General features: G+C 43.9%; 1 protein-coding gene across 1 annotated transcript; it reads left to right on the forward strand.

Annotated features, from left to right (window-relative positions):
* Positions 1–4,645: 4,645 nt before the first annotated feature.
* LOC104274206 lies at positions 4,646–9,854 on the forward strand (the record flags this gene model as incomplete). Its single annotated transcript, XM_009869758.1, has 3 exons — positions 4,646–5,447; positions 8,713–8,812; positions 9,467–9,854. Coding segments are annotated over 3 exons (1,290 nt in total), but the record flags the coding sequence as incomplete, so codon positions are not given.
* Between the last annotated feature and the right edge of the window lie 1,455 nt (positions 9,855–11,309).

Consider the following 11,309-nt stretch of genomic DNA (forward strand, 5'->3'; position numbering starts at 1 on the left):
CTTTCCGTCGAGAAGAAAAAAAAAAAAAAGCGAGGAAATGCAGGGAGAGGGGAAGCAGCTTCCCAGGCAGCCTGAAGAGCTGCAAAAGTTTGTCTCCTTCTCTCACCCTGGTCCCCTCCTTCTCCTTTTTCAGCCTCCCCCAAATTTCTGGGCGCCTGGGGAGGAGAAGCCAGGCCGGTGGGGGCAGGAAACTCCACCAGGCTTAGAAAATAATAAAAAAACCCAAACCCCAGCCAAACCACCCACCCTACACTTGATTAAAGGCAGGAGGATAAAAGGGGAGCGCGGAGGGAGTTTTTGCAGCGGCCGCGGGATGCAGAAAGTTTGTGCTTTTAATTCAACTCTGCAGAATACCTGGGGTTTGGCAGTTGTGCTTCTGCAGGAGGGACCGGCAGCGCTTTGCGTCTGCACGTGGAGCTGCTTGGGGTTAGTAGGTACTAGGCCCAGTTGCACGTTAAGGAGAAAAAAATTAATCTATGGGCTGGTTGCTCCACGTCTGTGTTATATGTGTACGTGTGTCCCCTGGCTTGTTGGGGTTTTTTTTTCTTTCTATTTTTCCCCCCTAAATAAAAAAGGAAATAAAAGCCAGGCGCAATGCTTTTACTCAGTTGTGAAAATCTCGCGTTCTTGTTGCACATTTGGAAAAGTAATACGAGGATTAGAGGCCTCCTGACAAACTCTTCCCTCCGAAGGATCAATGAGCCGATTTTGCCATTTTCTGTAGAAAAAGGGAGTGAGCCCTGAGAAATTGCAAGCAATTTCCTATTTTTCATTTCAGGAGCTTTTACTGATACAAGTTTTGAGACGGAGATTTTTTTTTTTCCTCTTTCTTTTTTTTTTTTGTGTCTATGTGTTAAGTTTTGGTTCAGATTTAAAGGGAAGCTTTCGAAAGTGGGTTGGGAAAGGAAAACAAATAGAAATCCTGGTTATGAACATATTTATCCAAGCACTGGAACTGAAGTGGCATGAGCATTTTGTATCATCTGTCAGGAAAAATCTAAACATCGTTCCATTTACATATCTGCTGAAGATCTAGGAAATAGTTGGGGAACATATGCACATCTAATAGATTTACAAGCAAACGGATTGTAAAAATATTAACAAGGGTCGCTGTAGCTGGCTTAATTTCAAAAAGACCAGCAGAAATATATTGTTTCAAAAGACTCCTTTGCAGGGTTACATTATAGCGGGTGCCTTTAGGCTGGGTTTGGGGGCTCTTTTGTCATGGTTTATTTATTTATTTATTTGTTCGCCGAGTTATTTATTTATTTTACACCTTTCTGCAGAGCTTAGGAGAATTTTGGAATAGGCGATAACAGAATTGTGCATCCCAAATTGGAGGTGCTGCTTAGAAACAGGCTGTTCTCCCAAGAACTGTATCCTCAAACTTTGAAGAGTAGTGCAGTGAAAAAAAGAAAAAACAACAAACCCAAAAAACCCCAACTGACTTTTTATTCTCGCTTTCCCAGCTTTCTGGTGCCTTTTATTTTTAGGTGACCTATCAAAAGCCGAAAGGGGAAAGCGAACATCTTTATCAAATACTTCAAAAGTTTCCCTTAAAGCTAACTTTTGGGGAACGGCAAAGCATCTCCTTTTCCACCAAAATCTTGATATTTTGCGGGGAGGCTGCAGACAAGTCTGCACATCTGTTAGCACGCTTGCACTGACACATTTCCAAAACTTTTTGTTTTTGGAGGGGTACACACACACACACTATATAATAACACTGAAATAAATAATTGTATTGTGCAGAAATTACTTCCCCCCCTGCCCGTCCCCACTTCCAGCCCAATTTTGTTTGATAGTCCTGAGTGCTTTTATTTCCACTCTGACTTTGCTAATACCTTGCTGCCGAGATTGAAGCTGTGCGATTTTTTACGGAGCGGCGTGTTTACCGAGACAGTTTGAAAGTTGGTCTGTTTGTGAGTCATTAACCTTTTCTCCTCGTACACCATTTTGAACAGACACGTTGGAGTCTAGCAGGGACGTGCACACCTCGCACGGCGAGCTGCAGCGCTTTTCATTTACTTCAGCCACGGACCCTGACTTTACACCAAAAAGCACTTTTTTTTTTTTTTTCTTTCCCTGAAGTCTTTTGAAGTGGGGTTTAGTGGCGGTATTTTTTGTTTTGTGTGTGGGTTTTTGTTTTTTTTTATCGGGTGTTGGTTTTACCTCTCCTTTCAGGTTCACATCATAGAAATCAGCTTTAGCGCAGGTTAAAGCGACTCTCTCTTGGATAGTATCCAGCGTCGAGCCAAAAAAGTCCCGAGCGCTTGAGATCAGGCAGGACAAAGCGCCGCTTAAAGCAGAAAAGTTAAAATATTTCAGGATGTACCAAGATGTGTTTAGAAACTGGGAATGCTGGAAGCTCTCCCCTGGTTCGCTGTGGGTCTGTCGAGCCTCTGCTCTGTGTGTACCTTCGCAGATAAACTTCCACTTGACAAAAGGCCTTTTTTCCTCGACTCTCCCTGACTGGGAAAGGGGAAGGCCAGGAGGGATCAGAAGGAAGGGTTTATTATTTTTAATCGCATGTAGGGACCTATAGTTTTTAGATTTTTATTATATTTTTTCTATCCCTCCCCCCCGTCCCCTTCCCCTGCCAGAGCTGTTGCTGGTGGGTGAGAGCAACTCCATGTGCTGGGCTTGTGCCTGCTCTCACTTTTTGAATCTGCCGACTGCAAACTCGCAGCAATCTTTTCTTTTTATTTCTTTTTTTTTTTAAATTTTTTTTTTAACTTTATTGAAATTTGAAACTATGATCTTTTCCAGCAGAGGAGGGGGGAGGGAGAAAAAAAGAGGAATGTGCCAATCATTGGAGTGATTTATTTTGTTTTACCTGCTTATAGTTTAATAGTCCTTCATAGTACTTGTGATTACTGCCGCTCTGCTGCGCTACAATGAAATATATTGTGCCTTTTTTTGGTAGTTTTTAACAATTTGTGTTTAAAATAAAAAAAGTAAATGCTGTGGTATTATCTACAGATTTAAGTATTTGCAATTCAGGGGCCACTCAGAGTAAGTGCAATGAAAGCTTTTGGGAAGTCAGCAGAAGGTCTTGAATTGCGACAGGATTTTGCTGATAGATAGATATTTCTACCATTGATTTCTAAATTTTTCGTCGTTTTTGGAAAGAAAATGCAAGTTAAAATAAGGTGGTGAAAGGAAGTTAGATGCCCATTTTAATAACAATATTCGCACGACCTGAAATAATTTGGGTAGGAAACGTGCTCCATGGGATAATTTAAAAAAAAAATAAAATTAATCTGAAAAATCTCCAATGTTGCTTTGCGAGGGTAGGCAGCGGGTGGCTTTTACCGTGCTGCTGGAAACATTGCACAAATTACTTTTATTTTTCCCTCCCGGAGGGCCCAATCCTGAGGAAAGGAGGAACTCGGGCCCTTGAAGCAGGGATGTCCCCAGCACGCGAGGCTGGATCAGGCCCCCACAGGATATATACGTTTTTATCTGCAGCCGGGGGTTCGGTCATTCATTTATTCAGAGAAAAACAAGAAGCCTGGCCTCAGTTTATTATGATACGTTTTGATCTCTTTGGCTAGTTTATCTACTACTTTTTTGAGGATATATTTTTATTTATTTATTTATTTATCAAAACAGAATTGGGGGTAGGGGGTTCTTTCTTGTCTTTTATTTATTTATTTATTTATTTTAATTGTCGACATAATTTTGATCGTGGTTATTTTTGTACCAAGGAAGAGAGGTGATCTTTAACTCATCGTTACACAAAGTGAGCAGTGTCTCTGGATGGCCAAACTAACTTTCCAAGTAGGGCATTTCTTTTTAAATCCACGAGAACGCAACACAACATGTAAAGAAAAAATTATAAATTCTTTGCCTATTTACACAAGTTGTGCTAAGTTTTCTTGATTTTTTTCCAGTTTTTACCATTTCTTTTTATTTTATAGAAAAGCTCAGAGTTTGATTTGTCCTCAGATGCCCGATCATCAGATTTCTATTTTTTCCTTTTTGACTAAATGCAAGCAAAACTTTTTTTTTAAAAATAATTGTGAGACTTGCTTTTTTTTCTAGGATTTTAGCATTAGTTAATGTTGCACAAGCGGCATAAAATCGGCCGTGTTACTTTCTACTCCCTTCACCGTTTAGGAAACGGGAGGAAAAAACCACCCTTCATTGTATTTGTACACGCAGCTCTATCAGTGTTTTACTATATCGCCTGCCGCTCTTTCCAAATATATCTTAGGGAAAGTTTTACTATACTTTAGGCTTCCCCATACAAACATTGATTGGCATCCAAATGTTTAGGATTTGCCAAATTGGCGGGCACACGCTGGCTAAACCGCAAGCAGCGAGGTCAGGGAGAGAGCGCAGGGAGATAGGCGCTCCGCAAGTGGACTTGCAGCCAGGATTTTAACTGTTAACTCTTTTTCTATATTTTTATTATTATTGTTTTATTTTTTTTCCCTAAGAAAATTAGGGATCGGGGAGGGGAAAGGGCCCCATCGTTGCCTAGGTGTTCGTTTGAAGTTGGAGCAAGTACCGCAAGCAGCGAGGTCAGGGAGAGAGCGCAGGGAGATAGGCGCTCCGCAAGTGGACTTGCAGCCAGGATTTTAACTGTTAACTCTTTTTCTATATTTTTATTATTATTGTTTTATTTTTTTTCCCTAAGAAAATTAGGGATCGGGGAGGGGAAAGGGCCCCATCGTTGCCTAGGTGTTCGTTTGAAGTTGGAGCAAGTTTTCGGGTTGGTGGGAGGGTGCGAGGTGAAGCGGGGTCCGTCGGTGAGGGGTACGAGGCCCGCAGCCCCCCAAAACATATAAACACCCTCCTAATTCTCACCATCCCGGCAAACCTTAGCGCCTCGGGCGAAAGCCCTGTTTCTGGAGGGTTTTTTGTTGATGGTTTTGGTGACCTCGGCCCTTCTCTGTCGCTTTTTCAGGATGAATTTCATCCCTTCATTGAAGCACTTCTGCCTCACGTCCGAGCGTTTGCATACACATGGTTCAACCTGCAAGCCCGAAAAAGAAAATACTTCAAAAAACATGAAAAACGCATGTCAAAAGAGGAAGAGAGAGCCGTGAAGGACGAACTGCTAAGTGAAAAACCCGAGGTAAAGCAAAAATGGGCATCCAGACTTCTGGCAAAGCTCCGGAAAGATATCAGGCCTGAATTTCGGGAGGATTTTGTTCTCACAGTCACAGGAAAAAAGCCTCCGTGTTGCGTTCTTTCCAATCCAGACCAGAAGGGCAAGATGAGAAGAATTGACTGCCTTCGCCAGGCAGATAAGGTCTGGAGGTTGGACCTTGTTATGGTGATTTTATTTAAAGGTATTCCGCTCGAAAGTACTGATGGCGAGCGCCTTGTAAAGTCCCCACAGTGCTCTAACCCTGGGCTGTGCGTACAGCCCCACCATATAGGAGTTTCTGTTAAGGAACTCGATTTATATTTGGCATACTTTGTGCACGCAGCAGGTAAGTGCTTTTCTATACCACCTTCTCCAACTTTTCGGTTTATCTCCGTGCCGGGTGCCGTTACCCGGTGGTGTCTGCATGAGCTGGGGAGGGAGCAGGGAAGGTCGCTTATCGCCCTCCCGGCGCGATGAGGAGGGTGCCAAAACTCTCCTCCTTTTTTTTTTTTTTTTTAAATGGGTTTTTAAGTTGCAGCCGCATAAAAGTGGCTCTTGTTTTCCTGGGGTTAACGGCATTTCGGGCATCCTTCACAGGTGTTATACTAAATGTTGTCTTCACAGCCAGACATGGCTTCCTTTATCCTGATTTTAGGGGAAAGAGGATGCATTTTAGTTACGTTTTTTTAAAAAAAAATAAATTTGTGTATGTTATGAGCAAAGTAGTCTCAGACGGCTAGAAGTGCCCCAGGCCCCAGTGGGTCGGGAGCACCAGGTATCCTCACCCCACGGGGATGGGGAGTGTCAATCCTGCAGGATTGGGCTCGGAGGGAAACAAGAAGACGGTCCCTCGATAGCAAAAGTAGTCATCAGGTCACAAAACAAACCCCCTCGTGTAATCCTATGGGGAAAAGGAGGCATATAACCCCCCCCTCCCCCTGAAATATCACGATTTATACACCTAGAAGCTGAGCAGGTCTTGAAACCAATTCCTGGTTTGATAATACTGTGCTTATGGAGGGCAGGGGTTGGTGGCGGGGTGGCTGAGCTGTTTTTTTCGCGTGATGAAAATGAAAATCTCGGGATCTCTCGACTCCAGCGCAAAGTACACCCAGCCCGCGGAGCGACTCGGCGTGCTCAGAGGATGGGTGGTGTGTTGATGGGATAAAATAATGTGCTATTGTAGTTCTCCTGAGTGATTGTATTGCAGAAAAATGTGCGCGTGTGAAGTGCTAGGCCCAGTGTTTTTTCACGTATGGTACCTATAGGCCCCCCTGGGCTTCAGCCTGACTTGCGAGTTTTGAGAGATTGGGGAAAAAGAAGAGAGGGGCAGCGGGGAGAGGAATTATAGGAGTAGAAACCACTTCTATATAAATATGTATCATTAAGAAAACTGGGCAAATTATAGCACTAGGAGCCTGTTCTTCCAACACCACCTTCTTCCAGAGGGTCTTGCAGAAAGTTTTGGCTGCTCCAAAGTTTTTTCTGCGCCGAGTCCCTGCAGTGGTTGTTGCAACAGGCAGCGTCGCCGCTGTGATTTTTACGGGAGTGATCCCTGTTCGGAAATAACTTTTGAAGATGCTTGTGGTATTTCCTACAGATAAGCCGCGCAATTTACTTTGCGCGTCAGTGCAATGCGGTAAATCACGTTGCGCGTTTATGGTGAAGGGGAGGTAGACAAACACTGTGGGAAATTATTTATTTACTCTGCGAATTATTATGGGGCAGGGTGAAGGAAGGATTACCAATTAATGGCTAACCGAAGGGAGACTGAGGCTGGGGCGTTGCGGGTTCCCTCCCATTCCATCATTGGCCCTGAGGGGACCGGGAGTTCATATCCCTTTTGTCTGCCTCAGTTTCCTCCTCCGCAGGTTGGGATGGGGTGATGCGCTGAAAGTACTTGGGTATCCATGGCTGAAAAACGCTACGTGCTGCTATACGGCACGCGGGTTTTTATTATTTAGATTTATATATAGTCTGCTGCCGCTAAATACTGGTCCGTATTGTGTTTCCTAAGTGAAAAGCAGCCTTTTTGCAGAGTGCAGAAGTTGTTAACAGAAACCAGCGATCTTGGTTTAGCCTGAGTGTAGGGTCACAAAAATGCAGGATGGGGAGAAAAGGACCAAACCCAGGTTTCTAAGTACTCCAGGGAGCTTGAAGGGATCCTTTTTCCGTTATAACAGTCAAGCAATAGACATTGTAAAAGTTCAATATTGTGATTAGGGATACACCATCTTATCAGCGCGCTGTTGGCAAACAGTAGCCTTGATAGCGTACTCTTGTTTATTCCTGCCTTCATCATCAACAGGCAGCAATTGCACTAATTGTTCTTTGGACGAGGTGTTTGCCGCGGAAACTTAGTGCTTAGGACTCGTTTTTTTGGGGGGGAGGTCGGGTTCGCGGTTCGGCGTGAGCAGTAACGCGCTCGCGCAGACTTCACCGCTTCGCGTGTTCGGCCGTTGTTTGCTGATTGTACGCATCGCATTGTGCTCTTAATGCAGTAGCGTGTGCTGGCATATGCCCTGCTAAAACCTCACCGGGGAGGGGGACAAAATGATTTTTTTTCGGAAGTAGCACAGCGTGGTCTCCGTCTGTATCGCTTCACAGAGGTGTACCAAAAGCCTTGCATATAGGGTACCTTTTTTTGTCCCCCTTTTTCCCATTTTTTTCCCCCCTCCGATGTATCCCAGCAGTCTTTGTTACACCTGAACATTGGCCAAGTTGACAGCCATTGGTTCCCGCAGACCCGCAGTAATGGCAGCTTGTGCCGGGTGCGCAACAGGAAAATTACAAAAGAAAAAAAAAATATTAAGGGTCCTTTGTCTCAAACTCCATCGGGCCTCGCTCCCCCAATGTATGGACCGTGAATTTATAAGGAGGAAGTCGCCAGTGCAAATATTAGGTAGGCTGGTCAACTTACGTATAGTGGATTTGACAAGCATCTGCTATAGCACAGAAGATTTGTAAACACTAAACAATGTTTTTACCTCCTTAAAAGTTTTGAGAAGTTGCCAGTATTGGCAGGAGGCACAGACTCCGCAACGTGCTTGAAGATACGTGCCAAAACCATTGTGACCTTTTCACCCATAGTGCTCGCTTCTCTTTTTCTTGTGTGGTTTTTTTTTTTCTTCCCCTACTCTTCATCGTCTTTTTTTTTTTCTTTTGGAGGGGGGGAGTATTCTCTTCCAAGATGCCCTTATTCGAGATGGCTTCAGCAGCGAGATGTCCCTTTCCTTCTAAACATGTACGATAATTATTGCTTTGAATCCGCGCTTTTTCTTCAGCAGGCACTATCATCTGTAAGGGAGCACATGTGCACAGATTTAAATAGTGCTTCTTACAAAGCTACTGAAATCAATTATTCTCTTTAAGAACTGGCTAGAAAGAGAAAACAAAAATATGCAAATAGGGAAACTACATGTCATTTTAATTTAAAAAAAAAAAGAAAAAAAAAAAACAAAAAAGGAAAGGAAGATCGGTGTTTTGTGAATTAGAGGTTGACCAAAAAATGTATTGAAATCTAGAGTGTTACTCTCAGTTTGCAGTTTCTAATCTGCTTAACTAAAAGCAGGCGGCGTTTTCATACCCTGAACTTGGGTTCACTTTTTTAGTTTTCACTTATTCCGTGCTTGTATCAAATGACAAGTTGGAAACCATTGTGGCAAACCGTTTTCTTTGTGGGAGTCGAACAGTAAAGCTAATTTATGACCGGTCCTTTACCAGATGATCTGTATCAGAATCTACAATATACTAGGCACGTGGCAAGGTCACAATTTAAGTTGTTAAGGTCACAACCTTAGCCACCAGGCATTTGACCTTTTAGATAAAGTTAACCTTTGTTCATTAGTAGGCACTCAACCGAGAACTTTCTGGAGTTTTTTACTGCTTTGGAGTTCCTTCTGCTAATGTGATCAGATTGGAGAATAGATTCGCAATGGAAGTAGTTAAATTTTGTGAGAGGTCACAGTTTTTAGAGACTTCTCCAAGTGGACAAAGCTGGATGGCAGGCCAGGAGGCGATGCTGCAATGCCTGTTTGTTTTTGTTTTTTTTTTGGCCGGCCATCGTTATGCGCTTCGGGTGAGAATTAAGCTCGCGAGGTATTTGCAGCAGGGAAAATCTTTTAATCTTTCGGAAGGACATTTGAAAATCCCAAATTTAAGAAAAAGCCGTGGACAGGGTTTTGTTTACGTGAGCTCGTTTTTCTGCTCATGTTTCGAACGGAAGCCAGCGAAGACGTGAGAAGTCATCCTGATTTCTGCGACTGAAAATTAACTTAGCCTCTAAATGTGCTAATTGTCTGGGCAATAGTGTATAGCACATGACCTTGAACTTTAAGCAGACCCTTTTTACGTTCCCGTTGGCAGATTTAAAATATTTGTACTTGCACCACCACAAAGAGGGCGTCGATGGGAATACCCCAAAGGCTGGTTAATACCGAAAACCGCTGCAGATAGCCAAAATACCCGCAGAGGTATCGGGGAGTCTGAAAAGGTGCATAAGGCTTCGTGCCGTAATCTTTTAGTACAATTGGTGTTGATTGTTGCTGCATTAATCCTGTTAATAGCCGCAGCCCGCTCGGCGTGTTGCAGGGATGTGAGAGGTGTTCTGACAATACTCTACATCACCGAAAGAGCTGTCACAGCGTCTCGAACTCCTGCGAGCCGCTCTGCGAAAGTGGAGCATTCGACGGCGGAAACTATTGCCGGCTCGTATAGAAACACGCACCATATTGTTTACTTAATTATGCCGTAGCAAAGGCTCACTTTTAATTATTTAGCCGACTTCCCCGCTTTGCTGTGATACCACATTTATTATTTAATTTGAAATCAAAAGGGCCATGCTACTGTTAGTTTTTGATGCATTTTACTTTTGTTTTGGCTACGTTATTGTCATTCCTTCGTACGGTAATCCAGATAGCCGTGATATGCAGATTGGCCAGATGGTCATGTTAACAGACTGAGAACCCACTTCCCACTGCTAAAGAGCAGGTGTAAGATCAGTGGGCTTTTTTTAAAAATTTTTTTTTTTTACCCCCCTTCTTCTTCCCTCCCAAGTTTCAACCAAAATGCTCTTTAGACAGCTCATAATGGTAGTTAAGAAGGGGCACAATTCAAATGGTGTTTGTTCTGTGGAGATAATACGTAATAACGTATGTTGTTTTTACATGCATCTGAAGATAACCTGTGTTGGTTTTACATGCATCTGAAGACTTTTAAAGCAGCCGTGACATCCCCTCTCTATATAAGGCTTTCAGAACCCTGTTTCCAGCCCATGACTGTTCCAGCGTACATCCAAAATGGTCTTTAAAGTTTCGTTTGCGATGTTAATAGTCCCTATGCGTTTCTACTCCTACCAAAAATTACTCGGCCAGCTTTGCAGCAGGTATTTCACACACCTTCCCTGCCCTCTCCATGCAGTTCGATGTTCAGCTGAGATTTTAATGTTTGGGAGCTCATAAGATTGTGTTTTTCTCCCCCCGTTAATTTTTGCCGTGGCGAGAAATCTATAGTTGTAAAGAAAAAAGTGAAATGAAGACACTTCACAGTATTTCTGCCCTCGAGGAATACCAGGAGAAGGGAGCTTTTGCATTGCTTCAGCCCTGTAAAAGCTGCCTGTAAAAAGTCAGTGGTGGGAGCCTGGCTCCCTATCTCAGTCAGGAGAGGTGGGGAGAAGACAGCTACAGCTCCTCGACACCCCAATTTTCACTCGCCTGCCTATCACGGGCGTGCACAAAAAGCAGTGATCTACACACCCTGCGTGGTGTGTAAAGATATCTCCCGCCTGTGGATGCTCCCGGCTTTGGGGAGGGGGACCCGCTGCATTCTGTGGCTGCAAGTGGGGCGGTAGCTGACAGAGGCAGGATTTAGGTGGGACAACTGCTCTGCCCATGCGGTTGTAACTGAGCCGGTGAGTATCCGTGATAATTCGGATCCTAACTGGTGTGGCACTTGGGACGGTCTGCTCTATCACGATCCCCTGGCAGGAGTTCAGCCATGTGGTTTTAGCTTTCCCCTTTCTCTGACAACAACGACAGCGACCACAAATAAACGGGGGATAAAGATGCATCTCGTGTGCCCAGGATGTTTTCCAGGTAATGGGTCTGGTCGGTCGAAGGGCGCGTTATTTCTGTACCTCCCTGTCCCGACGGGCTTCGAGGTACCGAAACGGGAGAAGCCTATGAATGGTGAGAAAGTTGCCCAACGCTGC

Source organism: Apaloderma vittatum, unplaced genomic scaffold, assembly GCF_000703405.1.
Source record: "Apaloderma vittatum isolate BGI_N311 unplaced genomic scaffold, ASM70340v1 scaffold31185, whole genome shotgun sequence".
In the NCBI taxonomy this organism is placed as follows: Eukaryota; Metazoa; Chordata; class Aves; order Trogoniformes; family Trogonidae; genus Apaloderma; species Apaloderma vittatum.